Source organism: Oncorhynchus kisutch, linkage group LG28 (assembly GCF_002021735.2).
Source record: "Oncorhynchus kisutch isolate 150728-3 linkage group LG28, Okis_V2, whole genome shotgun sequence".
Lineage (NCBI taxonomy): Eukaryota > Metazoa > Chordata > Actinopteri > Salmoniformes > Salmonidae > Oncorhynchus > Oncorhynchus kisutch.
The window spans coordinates 10,896,719-10,915,885 of NC_034201.2; the positions used below are offsets into that span (position 1 = coordinate 10,896,719).

Sequence of the window (19,167 nt, forward strand, 5' to 3'; positions counted from 1 at the left end):
AATTTGATCACCAATGCAGGGATGTAAAACGTGTAGTGTATTTGAGGCTTAAAAGGGCGTTTGAAAATGTCCATTAGTTATAACCCACATAATAATTCATATTTCCCATTGCTGCATCAAACATATTAAGATCCTATATCTGTAGGATAATATGCCACTTTCATAATATTCAGTATTATAAATTGATAATATTTCAGTGGAAGTGGTATCAAAATGCGTGAGAAAATTATAACTACATTAAAAACAATACAAGAACTGTAGCTGTATACCCTTCAGATGACTTCATGTTGCGCCTTACTCTCTCACACTAGAAGAGCATACTAATGCTGTTTAGCTCACTATAATATACAACCTGCAATTAAAACATAGCGTTGGGCCTTTCACGTTAGGAAGTTTGCTATTGCCAAGAAACAAATAAGTATTATTTCGTTTCAAAGCCACGTAGGACAAACCATCCTCATAAAATGCAAAATAAAGGCATGGGTTACCTCAGAGTCTCCTGCAGGGTTGAGCGTGATGATACTCCCTTCTAATACATTATCTGGGCTCCTCTTCAGTGTAACATCAGCAGGCAGGGTGCTGTCATTGTAAGATCTGACAAACTTGAAGTCACTGGTGCGTGAGCCCGTTGTCAGGTATGCATCATAATTGTAAGAACTGCGCAGAGTTCCAGCTGCATCCACCTCTGCATAGTTTGGAGGGAAATACGCGCTGGGAATGGCGACTGCTCCATCAAACAACATTCTAGGCTTTCTACTGCGGCAGAACCTCACGGCCAGGATGAGAATAATGAAAGTCAGGAAAAAGGTGGAAACAGAGACCAGACCAATGATCAAATAGGAAGTTAGTTTGGAACTATCCTCATAAGTCATGTCTTTCAGTTCTGGAACTTCAGCCAAGTTATCTGATATGAGTAAATATACATTACAGGTTGTAGAGAGAGAGGGCTGTCCGTTATCGTTCACTGATATAACAAGGTTCTGCTTCATACTGTCCGATTCAGAAATGTCCCGATGTGCCCGGATCTCTCCACCGTGGAGACCAATAGTGAAAAGTCCAGGATCAGTCGATTTCACGATGTGATATGAAAGCCACGCGTTCTGTCCAGAGTCAGCATCCACAGCTATCACCTTGGAAATTAGAGACCCCGCCAGAGCAGCTTTAGGGACCATCTCAGTCATCAATGAGTTCCCTGCTGGAGCAGGGTATAATATCTGGGGAGAGTTATCATTCTCATCTGTTATGAAGACACTCACAGTCACGTTACTGCTGAGTGGAGGAGAACCATTGTCTCTGGCTACAACGTGGACTTTGAAGCTCCTAAACTGCTCATAATCAAATGCTCTCACAGCATGGATCACCCCCGTGTCTCCGTTAATTGATAAAAATGAGGACACCGGAAAACCATTAATCTCACTGGGCAATAGAGAATAGACCACCGTGCCGTTCTGTCTCCAGTCTGGGTCTCTGGCAGTAACAGAACACATAGAGGAGCCAGGCTTGTTATTTTCAGTCATGTAGGCGTTGTAGGATTGTTCTTCAAACACAGGTGGGTTGTCATTCACGTCTGACACAGATAAATGAATGATCTTTGATGAGGATAAAGGCGGAGTCCCCTCGTCAGTGGCATTGATAGTTATGTTATATTCTGATATTATCTCACGATCTAGTTCAACTGTTGTTACCAGAGAATAGTAGTTTTTGATTGAGGGGTTTAGTTTGAACGGAACATTTTGTTGAATGGAGCATCGGACCTGTCTATTTCCCTCCGAGTCTTTATCCTGTACATTAATAATCCCCACCTCTGTGCCAGGTAACACGTTCTCAGGGATGGGATTGGTCAAAGATTTAAGAGATATTACCGGGGCATTGTCATTTACATCTGTAATCTCGATGACAACGTTGGCAAAGGACGTCAACCCCAAGCTATCCTGGGCCTGTATGCTAATTTCATAAACGGACTCCTTTTCGAAGTCCATCTGTCCAGATAAACTAATGTCACCCGTTTTAGGGTCAAGAGAAAATAATTCATTCAATTCAACTGAAATGGGACCAAATATATACACCACTTCGCCATTTTGTCCCTCGTCAACGTCTGTGGCGCTCACGGTCACTACAACAGTACCCAGGGGTGCATTTTCAGGTATTCTGACCTTATAGACGTTCTGGCTAAATGCTGGGACATTATCATTAGCATCCAGCACAGTGACGTGTATAACTACAGTACCAGATCTCTGCGGAGTCCCACCATCAACAGCAGTAAGTAATAAAGTCACCTCCTGCTGTTGTTCTCGATCTAACTCTTTTTCTAACGTTAACTCCCCATACTTTCCCCCACCAGGTATTGTATTAACGGCCAGACTAAAATGGTCGTTCCTTTGTAGTGTGTAGCTTTGAACAGCGTTCAGTCCTATATCTGCATCATGAGCCTGATGGACCGCAAATCGAGCGCCTTTAACGGCTGATTCTCTGATCTCTAGCGTAATGCGATCGTTCGCGAATTGTGGTGAATTGTCATTAATATCTTGTATCTGAAGAACGACGCGGTGTAATTCTAAAGGATTCTCGAGCACCATTTCATATTTCAATACACACGAAACCCTTCTGCCACAGAGCTGCTCCCTGTCCATTCTCTCAGCAACAATCAGGTCGCCAGTGCTCAGGTTAATGTCACAATACAGTGTGTTGCTACCATCCATTTCGAGGCGAGCTTTACGGACGTACAGTCCTTTTGGATCCAGGCCGAGATCCTTGGCTATATTCCCGATCATAGATCCGCGTTTCATCTCCTCCGGAAAAGAATAGGTCACGTCTCCATAGCTGGTGCGCAGCAGGAAAAGAAACAAAGCCAGGCCGAGCAATGAGGCAGAGAACGATAATCCCTTGCATTCCATTTTCAGACACCAACGTTTATTCCAATAGTATGGTGATCAAACAATATATTTTCAGTTGGAAAAAATGAAAAAAGCGACTGGGTCAATACGTGTTATGTTCTACCAAGTGATGGGTTCTTTCGCTAGCCTACACTGTATTCAAATGAGTCTCCCCCTTTCCTTACAGCCTACAGCAGGATATGGTTGGGGAGATATGGCTTCAGCTGGTGAATAGCGACACATGGAGTACTTTTCCATAACTGCAATCCCATGTAGGTCTATAAAAAACAGAGAATAACACTATACTGAGTGTTTCCAAATGATAATATTTGTTATTTTAGTAAAACAAAAATGCAAGCACACAATGAAAGTCTCTAGGAAATAAGCCCATATGCCCCTACTTACATCAGCTGCCGACAATTGATTCTCAAATAACGAAAGTTAAATTCACCATAACAACTCATCCAATGTCAAAACACTTGATTCACTTCTCACATAAAATGCACACACAAATAAGAACTACTTTATCTGAAATAACAAATAGTCCACTATCACATAATTCACAACTCAACTTCATATCACACATATAAATGCTAATGCAGTGAGCACTGTCCACATCAAGGTGATGAAACGTGTTCTCTCGAAACTTAAGTAGGCCTAGCAACTGAAGTAGGCGAGTAGATCACAGAAAGAAGGCTACAGTCTAGCCATGCTACGCAATAAGTAGGCTACACAATATTGATGAATGTTAGGTAGACATTATTTAAGTGAAAGGATTTCCCAGCATGCTTAAAAACCATGCCAAGGAAGTGGTAAAGACATATGGAGAAAAAAGGAATGTACTTATTTAGTACTGTAACAAATGAAGTGTTGAATATACTTTTAAAAATGAGGTCAACAAGATGACACTTAATTTAATATTACTAGTAGATGTAACTTCCTATGTTTTTAAGTAGATGTTTTAAATAAATTGTTTGGATTTACACAAATAAAGTAAGTCCAGGGAATTAATGATGGCCATAAAAATGTGTTGTATTTCCTGATAATATGATTAAATATGAGTTGATCTCACACAAATATTTAGTAAAACACAACAGACAGAATTAGTGTTTCAAAAAAATGTAATGTTTAACATTGTTTAATGTATTTGATAATTTGCCATTTTAAACCACTTTGACAGGCATTGTTGATCTCAATGCTCAATTGACAAGAGTAGCTGGAGGTAGAAATGCAAGTATTGTTTGATGATTCATTTTCTTCTGTCATAAAAAAAATATTGAATTACCGGCAAGTTGTTGCAAGAACTTAAATGATTCAATTAAGATAAATATTATTCTTATTAAAATGTACTCACATGTATTAAAATTAGATCACTAAATGTTCTATCTCTTTGGTAATCCTAATAAAATATACATTATTTTAAAATGTACAAATCACTGAAATTACTTGAACTCTTTTTTTAAATTAAGTATATGTTTTTTTTTTGTAGATTTCAATTCACCCCAGAATATTTTTTCTATAGTGTACCGATCTCAAAATCCAAAACAGAGAAGATCTACTGTAAATATAACTCCACAACATCTGAGTCTTCCACTTCACCATGTCACCAGCTGTTTTTATTTTTATTTAACTAGACAAGTCAGTTATGAACAAATTCTTATTTACAATGGCGGCCTACCCCAGCCAAACCCGGACGACTCTGGGCCAATTATGCGCCGCTCTACGGGACTCCCAATCACGGCCGGTTGTGATACAGCCTGTAATCGAACCAGGGTCTGTAGTGACGCCTCTACCACTGAGATGCAGTGCCTTAGACCGCTGTGACACTCGGGAGCCCTGTAGGCCTAATGCCAAGCTTAAAATGTCAATATGCAAGTAAAAGGGAATGTAGTCATTTAGTACCGATCTCAAAACCCAAAGTAAAGAAGATCTAGTGTAAAGGCAACTCTCTGACATCTGAGTCGTCGACTTAACAATGTCATCAGCTGTAGGCCTAATGCCAAAAGCTCAGTGTAAGCAATGTCGTGTCAACCAGAACTAGCAATAGAAGTTCAGATGAAAACGTATAGCTACGGTCACTCGTGTCGTAAGACTTCATGACCTTATCCAAATCTGTCACAGGACACTGCATCAACATTATTCTGGAACATTATAAAACATATTGTATAAAATTACTTTTAGGCATGCATGCTTCATGTCTCACCTCAGACTCTCCCACATCATTAAGAGTGATTATACTTTCTCCCAAACACTCAACTTGACTCCTCTTAAGTGTAAGATCAGCAGGCAGGGTGCTGTCATTGTAAGATCTCACAAACTTGAAGTCACTGGTGCGTGAGCCCGTTGTCAGGTATGCGTCATAATTGTAAGAACTGCGCAGAGTTCCAGCTCCATCCACCTCTGCATAGTTGGGAGGGAAATACGCGCTGGGAATGGCGACTGCTCCATCAAAAGTAATTTGAGGCTTTCTCCTGCGGCAGAACCTCACGGCCAGAATGAGAATAATGAAAGTCAGGAAAAAGGTGGAGACAGAGACTAGACCAATGATCAAATAGGAAGTTAGTTTGGAACTATCCTCATAAGCCATGTCTTTCAGTTCTGGAACTTCAGCCAAGTTATCTGATATGAGTAAATATACATCACAGGTTGTAGAGAGAGAGGGCTGTCCGTTATCTTTCACTGATATAACAAGGTTCTGCTTCATACTGTCATATTCAGAAATGTCCCGCAGTGCCCGGATGTCTCCACTGTGGAGACCAATCATGAAAAGTCCCGGATCAGTTGATTTCACGATCTGATATGACAGCCAAGAGTTCTGTCCTGAGTCAGCATCCACAGCTATCACCTTGGAAACCAGGGACCCCGCCAGAGCAGCTTTGGGGACCATCTCAGTCATCAAGGAGTTCCCTGCTGGAGCAGGGTATAATATCTGGGGAGAGTTATCATTCTCATCTGTTATGAAGACACTCACTGTCACGTTACTGCTGAGTGGAGGAGAACCATTGTCTCTGGCTACAACGTGGACTTTGAAGCTCCTAAACTGCTCATAATCAAATGCTCTCACAGCATGGATCACCCCCGTGTCTCCGTTGATGGATAGAAATGAGGACACCGGAACACCGTTCACATCACTAGGCAATAGAGAATAGACCACTGTGCCGTTCTGTCTCCAGTCTGGGTCTCTGGCAGTAAGAGAACACATAGAGGAACCAGGCTTGTTATTTTCAGTCACATAGGTGCTATAGGATTGTTCTTCAAACGCAGGAGGATTGTCATTCACGTCTGACACAGATACATGAATCGTCGTTGAGGAGGATAAAGGTGGAGTCCCCTCGTCAGTGGCAGTAATAGTTATGTTATAATCTGATATTATCTCACGGTCAAATTCACTAGTTGTTACCAAAGAATAGTAGTTTTTGATTGAGGGGTTTAGTTTGAAAGGAACATTTTGTTGAATGGAGCATCGGACCTGTCTATTTCCCTCTGAATCTTTATCCTGTACATTAATGATCCCCACCTCTGTTCCAGGTAACACGTCCTCAGGGATGGGATTTTTAAGAGATTTGATAAATATTATTGGTGCATTATCATTCACATCTTTAATATCAACAACTATGTTGACAAATGACGTCAACCCTGAATTGTCTTTCGCTTGAATACTTAATTCATATATTGACTCCTTTTCGTAATCCATAAATCCAGCTATGTTAATTTCACCCGTTTTGGTATTAAGGGAAAATAATTGATTCACTTCATCTGAGATGGAGCCAAATCCGTACGTCACCTCTCCATTTGCCCCCTCGTCTGCATCTGTTGCCGTCACAGTAACCACTAATGACCCTATTGGAGAATTTTCAGGTACACTGACCTTATAGACATTCTGGCTAAACACTGGTTTATTATCGTTAGCATCCAACACAGTAACGTGTATAACTACAGTACCAGATCTCTGTGGAGTCCCACCATCAACAGCAGTAAGTAATAATGATACCTCCTGTTGTCGTTCTCGATCTAGTTCCGTCTCTAACACTAACTCGCCATACTTCCCCCCACCGGGAATGGTATGAACCGCCAAACTAAAATGGTCGTTCCTTTGTATTGTGTAGCTTTGAACGGAATTCTGTCCTATATCTGCATCATGAGCCTGGTTAACCGCAAACCGAGCCCCTTTCACAGCTGACTCTGTGATATCCAACTTTATCACATCTTCTTGGAATTGTGGAGCATTATCATTAATATCTTGTACCTGCAGAATTATGTTATGTAATTCTAAGGGATTTTCCAGAACCATCTCATATTTTAGGTTGCATGAAATCCTCCTACCGCAAAGCTGTTCCCGGTCTATTATTTCAGCAACGATCAAATCACCAGTATTCAGATCGATTTCACAATGACGTTTGCTGCTACCATCAGCATCTAAGCGAGCTTTTCGATGCATGATTCGTTTTGCATCCAGCCCCAGATCCTTGGCTATATTTCCGATCACAGATCCGCGTTTCAGCTCCTCCGGAACAGAATAGGTCACGTCTCCATAGCTGGTACGCAGTAGGAAAATAAACCAAGTCAGGCAGAACATCAAGGCAGAGAATCCTTTGCATTCCATTTTCAGCTAATAAAACGTATTCCCGATGCAATGGTGTGGTAAATTATAGCGCTATCCAACCAAACGAACGTTCATAACGACTGAAAGCGAAATCCACTAGTCAATCAAATGTTAAGCAAGCGACTTTCCTGACACTGAATATATGAGGTCTCCTCCCTGTAAATGACACAAATGGGTGGAGAGAAAGACTTACAAGTTATTGCTGGTGAATAGCGACACTCCGTGTAGCTTCACAAAAACTGCAGGAAAGTATGTTGAAGTCCACAACCAACTGTGTGAAGGAAAGGCTGCCACTCACCCGAAAACAAAAACATGATTGGGTAAATTATGTCATCAAATTATGTAATCATGTCAAAAAATACCTTTCTAAATTCACGTTTGTGAAAACAGAATTTTCAACGAACCTCTTGCCGTCCCAGCTGAGTCCAACTGAGTCAACAACATTTCATCGAATGAAATACTGTTTAGCCTGATAAACAACGTAAAGTAACCGTAACCTTCAAAATATAAAGTCCACAATGTATTTCCAAATGTCATTGCTGGAAAAAAATATATATACACTCAAAACGAACTAATTTTATCAAATATATCTCACGCCCTCCACGTGTTGCAATTTTAGTTTGTCGTGTGGAGACAGACTGAATACCGAAAGGGGTGCTGTCCATGGTTCTGAAATTGGCCTACGTGTGTTGTAGGCTACTGGGTCACATTGAAATCGGATGATGGTTGATAATAACATATTCTCAGAATACTAGTGACAAGATGGCACTGAATGAAATGAGTGAGAAGCCGTTTTGAAGAACAAAGAGTAAACACGTGTGTAATAAGATTAGCCTAAAGCTGAGAATAACGATAAAGCCTTGTAAGTAGTATGAATAGGCTACATGAAGAAACATTTAAACTATGAAAAGAGCACAATACGATCAACAGGAAACGGATAGTTAAACAGCTTCATAAGATATATCCACATGGTTAGTTATACAGCTTCTTATATGCACAATTGGATCAAAAGCATTTCAGTTTTTCACAGGCTATGAAATCTCACCTCACACTCCCCCACGGTGTTGAACGTGATAATGTTTTCTCCAAAAGGTTCATTTAGGTTCTTCCTCAGTGTCTGGTCAGCAGGCAGCGTGCTGTCATTGTAAGATCTGACAAACTTGAAGTCACTGGTGCGTGAGCCCGTTGTCATGTATGCATCATAATTGTAAGAACTACGGAGAGTTCCAGCTCCATCCACCTCTGCATAGTTGGGAGGGAAATACGCGCTGGGAATGGCGACTGCTCCATCAAACAACATTCTAGGCTTTCTACTGCGGCAGAACTTCACGGCCAGGATGAGAATAATGAACGTCAGAAAAAAGGTGGAGACAGAGACCAGTGCAATGATCAAATAGGAAGTTAGTTTGGAACTATCCTCATAAGTCATGTCTTTCAGTTCTGGAACTTCAGCCACGTTATCTGATATGAGTAAAAATACATCACAGGTTGTAGAGAGAGAGGGCTGTCCGTTATCTTTCACTGATATAACAAGGTTCTGCTTCATACTGTCAGATTCAGAAATGTCCCGCTGTGCGGTGATCTCTCCACTGTGGAGACCAATTGTGAAAAGTCCCGGATCAGTCGATTTGATCATCTGATAGGAAAGCCAAGCATTCTGTCCAGAGTCAGCATCCACAGCTATCACCTTGGAAACCAGGGACCCCGCCAGAGCAGCTTTGGGGACCATCTCAGTCATCAAGGAGTTCCCTGCTGGAGCAGGGTATAATATCTGGGGAGAGTTATCATTCTCATCTGTTATGAAGACACTCACTGTCACGTTACTGCTGAGTGGAGGAGAACCATTGTCTCTGGCTACAACGTGGACCTTAAAGCTCCTAAACTGCTCATAATCAAATGCTCTCACAGCATGGATCACCCCCGTGTCTCCGTTGATGGATAAATATGAAGACACCAGAAAATCTTTGACCTCGCTGTGCAATAGAGAATAGACCACAGTGCCGTTCTGTCTCCAGTCTGGGTCTCTGGCAGTAACAGAACACATAGAGGAACCAGGTTTGTTATTTTCAGTCATGTAGGCGCTGTAGGATTGTTCTTCAAACACAGGTGGGTTGTCATTCACGTCTGATACAGATAAATTAATGATCTTTGATGAGGATAAAGGTGGAGACCCCTCGTCAGTGGCAGTGATAGTTATGTTATAATCTGATATTATCTCTCGGTCTAGTTCACTAGTTGTTACCAGAGAATAGTAGTTTTTGATAGAAGGGTTCAGTTTGAAAGGAACATTTTGTTGAATGGAGACGCGGACCTGTCTATTTCCCTCCGAGTCTTTATCCTGTACATTGATGATGCCCACCTCTGTACCAAGGAAAACATTCTCAGGGATGGGATTGCTAAGTGATTTTATATATATTACTGGTGCATTGTCATTCATATCTGTAATTTCTATGACCACGTTGGCAAACGATGTCAAACCTGAGCCGTCTTTGGCTTGAATACTCAATTCATATATCGACTCTTTTTCGAAATCCACCTGTCCTGCTATTCTGATGTCTCCAGTTTTGGGGTCAAGAGAAAACAAGTAATTCAATTCATTAGAGATGGGGCCGAATTCATACATCACGTCCCCATTTTGTCCCTCGTCAGCATCTGTGGCGGTTACAGTAACTATTACAGTGCCAAATGGAGAATTTTAGATGAACATGGCCAAGATGTTCAAATGTTCATAAATGACCAGCATGGTCAAATAATAATAATCACAGTAGTTGTTGAGGGTGCAGCAAGTCAGCACCTCAGGAGTAAATGTCAGTTGGATTTTCATAGCCGATCATTAAGAGTATCTCTACCACTCCTGCTGTCTGGGACAGGTAGCACGTCCGGTGAACAGTTCAGGGTTCCATAGCCGCAGGCAGAACAGTTGAAACTGGAGCAGCAGCACGGCCAGGTGGACTGAGGACAGCAAGTCTGGACTGGGGACAGCAATAATGCCAAGCGTCGGCTGGAGTGGTGTAAAGTTTGCCACCGTTGGACTCCGGAGGAGTGGAAACGCCTTCTCTGGAGTGATGAATCACACTTCCCTATCTGGCAGTCCGACTGAAAAATCTGGGTTTGGCGGATGCCAGGAGCGCTACCTGCCCCAATACATAGTGTCAACTGTAAAGTCTGGTGGAGTAGGAATGATGTTCTGGCGCTGTTTTTCATGGATCAGGCTAGGCCCCTTAGTTCTACTGATAGGAAATCTTAAGACTACAGCATACAATGACATTCTAGACGATTCTGTGCTTCCAACTTTGTGGCAACAGTTTGGGGAAGGGCCTTTCCTGTTTCAGCATGACAATGTCTCCGTGAACAAAGCGAGGTCCATACAGAAATGATTTGTCGAGATCAGTGTGGAAGAACTTGACTGGCCTACACAGAGCCCTGACTACAACCCCGACCTCATGAATTGGAACGGCGACTGCGAGCCAGGCCGAATCTCCCAACATCAGTGCCCGACCTTACTAATGCTCTTGTGGCTGAATGGAAGCAAGTCCTTGCAGCAATGTTCCAACATATAGTGGAAAGCCTTCCCAGAGGAGTGGAGGCTGTTATGGCAGCAAAGGGGGGACCAACTCCATATTAATGCTTTTGGAATGAGATGATCGACAAGCATGTGTCCACATACTTTTGGTCATGTGGTATCTTGCTAACTTTATCTAGCTAGCTAATATTATCCGTTGTCTTTTTTTTTTACTACTCAATATTCAAAATATTATCCAGCTGGCTCTATTAACGGTTCTGGAGCTGGATTTGTCATATGGATTGATTTAGGGAAAACTAAACCACAGGCCCATATCTGAGTTCACCATCTATTGTTATCTCCAAGGTTTTGGCATCTTCCATAAAATCTGCCATAGTTAGAAAGAATAATAGGCGGCAGGTAGCCTAGCGATTATGAGTGTTGGGCAGGTAACCAATGGTTACTGATGGTTCGAATCCCTGAGCTGACTAGGTGAAAAATCTGTTGATGTGCCCTTGAGCAAGTCACTTAAGCCTAATTGCTCCTGTAAGTTGCTACGATAGTTACACAGGTTCATAGAGTCGGCTATGCACATGGTTAGTTGTACAGCTTCATGAGATATATGCACATGGTAAGTTGTACAGCTTCATATATGCACATGGTTAGTTATACAGCTTCATATATGCACATGGTTAGTTATACAGCTTCATATATGCAGATGGTTAGTTGTACAGCTTCACATATGCACATGGTTAGTTGTACAGATTCATATATGCACATGGTTAGTTGTACAGCTTCAAATAGGCACAACCGAATTAAAAGCATTTCAGTTACTCACAACCTATGAAATCTCACCTCACACTCCCCCACGGTGTTGAACGTGATAATGTTTTCTCCAAAAGGTTCATTTAGATTCTTCTTCAGTGTCTGGTCAGCAGGCAGGGTGCTGTCATTGTAAGATCTGACAAACTTGAAGTCACTGGTGCGTGAGCCCGTTGTCAGGTATGCGTCATAATTGTAAGAACTGTGCAGAGTTCCAGCTCCATCCACCTCTGCATAGTTGGGAGGGAGATACGCGCTGGGAATGGCGACTGCTCCATCAAACAACATTCTAGGCTTTCTACTGCGGCAGAACCTCACGGCCAGGATGAGAATAATGAAAGTCAGGAAAAAGGTGGAGACAGAGACCAGACCAATGATCAAATAGGAAGTTAGTTTGGAACTATCCTCATAAGTCATGTCTTTCAGTTCTGGAACCTCAGCCAAGTTATCTGATATGAGTAAATATACATTACAGGTTGTAGAGAGAGAGGGCTGTCCGTTATCGTTCACTGATATAACAAGGTTCTGCTTCATACTGTCAGATTCAGAAATGTCCCGTTGTGCCCGGATCTCTCCACTGTGGAGAGCAATAGTGAAAAGTCCAGGATCAGTTGATTTCATGACGTGATATGAAAGCCAAGCGTTTTGTCCAGAGTCAGCATCCACAGCTATCACCTTGGAAACCAGGGACCCCGCCAGAGCAGCTTTGGGGACCATCTCAGTCATCAAGGAGTTCCCTGCTGGAGCAGGGTATAATATCTGGGGGGAGTTATCATTCTCATCTGTTATGAAGATATTCACTGTCACGTTACTGCTGAGTGGAGGAGAACCATTGTCTCTGGCTACAACGTGGACCTTGAAGCTCCTAAACTGTTCATAATCAAATGTTCTCACAGCATGGATCACCCCCGTGTCTCCGTTAATGGATAAAAATGAGGACACCGGAACACCATTGACACCACTAGGCAATAGAGAATAGACCACAGTGCCGTTCTGTCTCCAGTCTGGGTCTCTGGCAGTAACCGAACATATTGAGGAGCCAGGATTGTTATTTTCAGTCACATAGGCGCTGTAGGATTGTTCTTCAAACACAGGTGGATTGTCATTCACGTCGGACACAGATACATGAATAGTCTTTGAGGAGGATAAAGGTGGAGACCCCTCGTCAGTGGCAGTGATAGTTATGTTATAATCTGATATTATCTCACGGTCTAGTTCACCTGTTGTTATAAGAGAATAATAGTTTTTGATTGAGGGGTTTAGTTTGAAAGGAACATTTTGTTGAATGGAGCAGCGGACCTGTCTATTTCCCTCTGAATCTTCATCTTGTACATTTATGATCCCCACCTCTGTTCCAGGTAACACATTCTCGGGGATGGGATTGTTAAAGGATTTGATCAATATCACCGGTGCGTTGTCATTTAGGTCAGTGATTTCTATCATTACTTTTGCATTGCCAGCTAAACCAGACCCATCTTTAGCCTGGACACGCACTTCGTATTCTGTATTTTCTTCATAATCTATGGGACCCTGCACTTTCATCTCGCCGGTCTTTTTGTCGATGGAAAACAGTTTAGCTGCTTTATCGGAAATACGATTGAACTCATATGATACTTCTCCATTTGCTCCTTCGTCTTCATCACTAGCACTAACTGCAACTACAACAGTCCCTGTTGGAGAATTTTCAGGCAAACGGACTTTATACACTGTCTGGCTAAACACTGGTTTATTATCGTTAGCATCCAACACAGTGACGTGTATAACTACAGTACCAGATCTCTGCGGAGTCCCACCATCAACAGCAGTAAGTAACAACGTCACCTCTTGTTGTTGTTCTCGATCCAGCTCTTTTTCTAACACTAACTCGCCATATTTTCCTCCGTCTGAGCTCGTTTGAACGTCCAAAATAAAATAGGTATTCCTCTCCAGTGAATAGCTTTGAATACCATTTAATCCTATGTCAGAGTCATGAGGTTCATCCAAGGGGTATCGTGCGCCTTTGTCAGCAGATTCCTGAATTTCTAGATCAATACGTGCATTGGGAAACCGTGGTGAATTGTCATTTATATCTTGTATTTGTACAGTTATGCGATGTAATTCAAGAGGTTTTTCCAGCACAAGCTCGTATTTTAAAGAACAAGTAACCTTCGGTCCACACAGCTCCTCCCTGTCTATTGTTTCAGCCACAATTAAATCTCCGGTATTCACATTGATGTCACAGTAACGTTGACGACTGCCATCCATATCCAAACGAGCTTTACGACCTGAAAGTCTCTTAGCATCCAGCCCCAGATCCTGAACTAGATTTCCGATCACAGATCCGCGTTTCATCTCCTCTGGAATAGAATAGCTCAAGTCTCCATTGCTGATGCGCATCAGGCAATGACAAAAAGCCAGGCGGAACAATAAGGTAAAAACCGAAGATCCTGTGTACCCCATTCTGGATGATCAAAACCAATTGTCAACATTAGAGTTCAAAACTAGTCGAACTGATACGGTATTGTAAGTGTACAATATTAGGCTCTCAAAAGGAATAGCAAAACGAATGTTATCCGACTGCTCTTCGTTGAAAGTGATGCAATATAGCCTATTACTCTTTTGAATAATCCAATGGTGGGTGGAGAAAAGCATGCAATTCTATGTATGGTAAACAGCGACATCCTGAGTTCTTACAGAGTACAGCAGTCACAATACAAACAGTTCTACGTCATTTATCATCTTGGTCAGTATCCCCCCCTCTGAGTTGTATGTCGAACGTTTCATGCAGCTTAGCAAGAGAAGAGAGGAAAACCAATAGCTGTGAGAAATCAACTCGTTATGTAATCATAAATGAGAAGATATGAAAAGTACATTCAATATTTCCATACTTTTGCCACTGTCTGACTAATTATGTATTAGCGAATAACAAAAATAAATAAATAGATAAGCCAAATCAACGGTCCACGATGACTAATCCGTATTATTAATCAAACCCAGCAATTATGTGTCCACTATACTCTAAGGCAGTGGTTACCAACCGGTCGATCGCGATCGACTTGTCGATCTCCAAGGCATTTCTAGTCGATGCCAAACATTTCTGTAAAAAACCCAACGATAAAGCCTTGTATTGCTCTTTTTTTTGGTCTCGGGCTGCTGGTGGTAGGTGCAACCAATTCATCTGCCCTGCGCTCCGGGTAGGCAAACTGTTGCCATTTCATGTGTCTGAAGGTACAAACTATGTCATTCCGGTGGGCCTGGAGAGGAAATCAAGTGCATTATGCCTCCGATGGCCAATAAGATTGCTAAAATGACCGAGTCTGCAGTAACATAGCAGGCATAAAAGAAAGCTACGGCAAAATTGATACTGTGATATTTCTAAACGTTTAAAACCATGACTAGAGAGAGACTGTCAACGAATACTGCAAAAAACTGCTGTTTTTATGAGTGAGTTCATGTTTAAGTTTAAGTGTTGAGAGACGGACCCTTAGTCTGCTGCTCTCCCTCCGCTGAGACTGACCATCAGATGCAAGCACCATCAGCCCAGTAAAATAAAAAGTCAATTATTTAAATGTATGTTCACTCAGCTGTGCCTCACAAGTAATACAACAATGGATATATTACCGGTGTGATCATATAGCCTACTTCAAATTTTGGAATATAATTTTAAAAAATGTCCCGAACAACAATGCATTGGCAGGTAAATTCAAGGAAAGCCAGTATGCTGTGTTAATGTATTGGGTCTATATCTAACTGCACAAACCTCATTAGTACAGAAGTGTTTTTAATTGGTTAATGTTACATAGGCTTACATTTTTTTAGTCATGTTAATAAAAAATCTAAGCGGTAGATCTCAGCATTTTGACTCACAACGTGATCTTGACTCAGAAAAGGCAGGTGACCACTGCTCTAACGTAAAATTATGGTTACGTCGCTGTCCACTAACCACGTGCTGAAATGTGGAAACGTAGCCAATATACTTTTTAAGAAATGTAGTAAGCAATGAGGATACTACAGGAAGGAAAATGTAAACAAAATCCATGATTGGGGTAGCATCACTAACTTTATACACACCAACAACGAAATGTAAAGAATATCCCTTGTGAAAAGGCATTAAAAAGTGAATATTGATGTCTTTACATAACCCTTCATAATCAAGAGGATAAAGAAGAATTTAAGGAAAAGACCACTAACACACTAGGAATGATATTCTGATATCATCCGAATCGTTCGCACACAAACAAAAGGGGTATCACCTCTTAGTTCTATCTTACCTCAATAGACTCCCCTGCAGTGTTGAGTGTGATGAAACTTCCTTCTAATAACTTCGTTGGGCTTCTCTTCAGTGTCTGATCAGCAGGCAGCGTGCTGTCATTGTAAGATCTGACAAACTTGAAGTCACTGGTGCGTGAGCCGGTTGTCAGGTATGCGTCATAGTTATAAGAACTACGGAGAGTTCCAGCTGCATCCACCTCTGCATAGTTGGGAGGGAGATACGCGCTGGGAATGGCGACTGCTCCATCAAACAACATTCTAGGCTTTCTACTGCGGCAGAACCTCACGGCCAGGATGAGAATAATGAATGTCAGGAAAAAGGTGGAGACAGAGACCAGACCAATGATCAAATAGGAAGTTAGTTTGGAACTATCCTCATAAGTCATGTCTTTCAGTTCTGGAACTTCAGCCAAGTTATCTGATATGAGTAAATACACATCACAGGTTGTAGAGAGAGAGGGCTGTCCGGTATCTTTCACTGATATAACAAGGTTCTGCTTCATAGTGTCAGATTCAGAAATGTCCCGCTGTGCCCTGATCTCTCCACTGTGGAGAGCAATAGTGAAAAGTCCCGGATCAGTCGATTTCACGATGTGATATGAAAGCCACGCGTTCTGTCCAGAGTCAGCATCCACAGCTATCACCTTGGAAACCAGGGACCCCGCCAGAGCAGCTTTGGGGACCATCTCAGTCATCAAGGAGTTCCCTGCTAGAGCAGGGTATAATATCTGGGGGGAGTTATCATTCTCATCTGTTATGAAGACACTCACAGTCACGTTACTGCTGAGTGGAGGAGAACCATTGTCTCTGGCTACAACGTGGACCTTGAAGCTCCTAAACTGTTCATAATCAAATGATTTTACAGTATGGATCACCCCCGTTTCTCCGTTAATGGATAAAAATGAGGACACCGGAACACCGTTGACATCACGGGGCAATAGAGAATAGACCACTGTGCCGTTCTGTCTCCAATCTGGGTCTATGGCAGTAACAGAACACATAGAGGAGCCAGGCTTGTTATTTTCAGTCACATAGGCGTTGTAGTGTTGTTCTTCAAACACTGGTGGATTGTCATTCACGTCTGATACAGATAAATGAATAGTCTTCGAGGAGGATAAAGGTGGAGACCCCTCGTCGGTGGCAGTGATAGTTATGTTATAATCTGATATTATCTCACGGTCGAGTTCACTCGTTGTTACCAGAGAATAATAGTTTTTGATTGAGGGATTTAATTTGAATGGAACATTTTGTTGAATGGAGCATCGGACCTGTCTATTCCCCCCAGAGTCTTTATCCTGTACGTTAATGATGCCCACCTCTCTGCCAGGTAACACATTCTCGGGAATTGGATTGGCTAGAGTTTTTATTAATATCACTGGTGCGTTATCGTTTACGTCAGTAATATCTATCAGTACTTTTGTGTATGACACCAAACCTGCACCATCTTTGGCGAGGACGCGCAACTCATAAATGGGCTGCTCCTCATAATCTATCGGTCCAGACAGATTTATAACCCCAGTTTTAGTATCGAGTTGAAACAAATTATTCAACTCATCAGAAACTCGACCTAGATCATATGTTACCTCGCCATTTGCCCCCTCGTCTACATCAGTTGCGCGGACTGTAGCTACTACAGTACCCAACGGAGAATTTTCTAGTACACTGACCTTATACACGTCCTGGCTGAATACTGGAATATTGTCGTTAGCATCCAACACAGTGACGTGTATAACTACAGTACCAGATCTCTGTGGAGTCCCACCGTCAACAGCAGTAAGTAACAACGTCACCTCCTGCTCTTGTTCTCGGTCCAGTTCTTTCTCTAACACTAACTCACCGTATTTTCCCCCATCTCGATTAGTATGAACATTCAAGACAAAATGGTCATTCCTTTGTAAAGAGTAGCTTTGAACTGCATTCTGACCTATATCTGCATCGTGGGCCTCATTAATGGGGAAACGTTCACCTTTATGAGCTGATTCCCTTATTTCCAATTTAATAACATCATCTGCAAACTGTGGTGAATTATCGTTCACATCCTGAATCTGAAGAGATATGCGATGCAATTCTAAAGGACTTTCAAGAACCATTTCATATTTGAGCCCACATGAAATCCTCGGACCGCAAAGCTGTTCCCTATCAATTCTTTCAGCGACAACAAGATGTCCCGAATTCAGGTCAATGTCACAGAAGTGTTTAGTTCCATCCCCTTCTAAACGAGCTTTTCGAGCCGACAGTCTCTTAATATCCAACCCAAGATCCTTGGCTATATTTCCGACCACAGATCCGCGTTTCATCTCCTCTGGAATAGAATAGGTCATGTCGCCATTGCTGATGCGTATCAGGGATAGAACAAAAGCCAGATGGAGGACAAAAGCTGAAACTGTAAATCCAATGTAGCCCATTTTCGATGTACAAACGAAAATATTCCAATTACAAGGTGAAAAAGATAATTATGCAATGTAGGCTACTACAAATATTGGCTAAGATAAATTACCCAACTGAAGAAATTAGGTCCTTTGGCCGACTGCTCCTCAGTGATAATGGCGCGGTAGGTTGTATCCGCACTCTGAGTAATAAATTAGCGGGTTGAGAAGTGTAGGCTGCCTAACTTTTCTTAGCTGGTGAACAGCGACATCCTGAGTCATTAAAAAAACATCACACAATAGTTTTCTATCTTGTTATTATATATTCCTACAAATATGATGTAGCCAATGACCAGTTAAATAATAAATAGTTATAAATAAATATGTTTAAAGTAATGCTTGTGTGATGTATGAACTCCTGTTCATGAATCGGAACAGTCCCATAAGGTAAAAAAACATTGAGTTAACACTAGTCGCAACTTTCTCCTTTAAGACAATTTAATGCACGGATTCCACTAGCTATCAACGTGTCCTCACTCAAAAAACCAACATGTGTTATTGTTCCCGTCTTCATTTGAGTTTGGCAGGATTTAAACTGATGTTAAAGTGAAGCAAAAAAATTCGTCGCTGTCCACGTGCCTGGTGCTGAAACGTTGGTGATGTTAAGTGTTTCAAATTATCAATGGGGATGTTTCAGAACGCGACAACGCAATAGGCTTACATCTCAATCTACTCCAATATATTTATTGT

At 41.8% G+C, this 19,167-nt stretch overlaps 2 protein-coding genes across 16 annotated transcripts in view; both read right to left on the bottom strand.

The window, feature by feature from the left end:
• Nucleotides 1–19,167, bottom strand: part of LOC109873156 (protocadherin gamma-C5) — a 125,626-nt gene that overhangs the window by 85,521 nt on the left and 20,938 nt on the right. Inside the window, exon 1 of one of the 15 annotated variants that reach the window (XM_031808054.1) lies at nt 16,051–18,591. The exons of 9 other annotated variants lie outside the window; for them this stretch is intronic. In XM_031808054.1, coding sequence (XP_031663914.1) covers nt 16,051–18,456 — 2,406 coding nt within the window. In that variant the 5' untranslated portion in view covers nt 18,457–18,591. Of the gene's footprint in view, nt 1–5,076; nt 7,681–16,050; nt 18,592–19,167 lie in introns of those variants that run through there. 5 more of the 15 variants (XM_031808025.1, XM_031808045.1, XM_031808028.1 and 2 more) reach the window with 5 other exon arrangements.
• On the bottom strand, nt 261–3,201 carry LOC109873342 (protocadherin gamma-A11-like). The gene has a single exon (XM_031808060.1). The coding sequence runs from the start codon at nt 2,892–2,894 to the stop codon at nt 432–434; it is 2,463 nt and encodes an 820-aa protein (XP_031663920.1). The 5' UTR covers nt 2,895–3,201; the 3' UTR covers nt 261–431.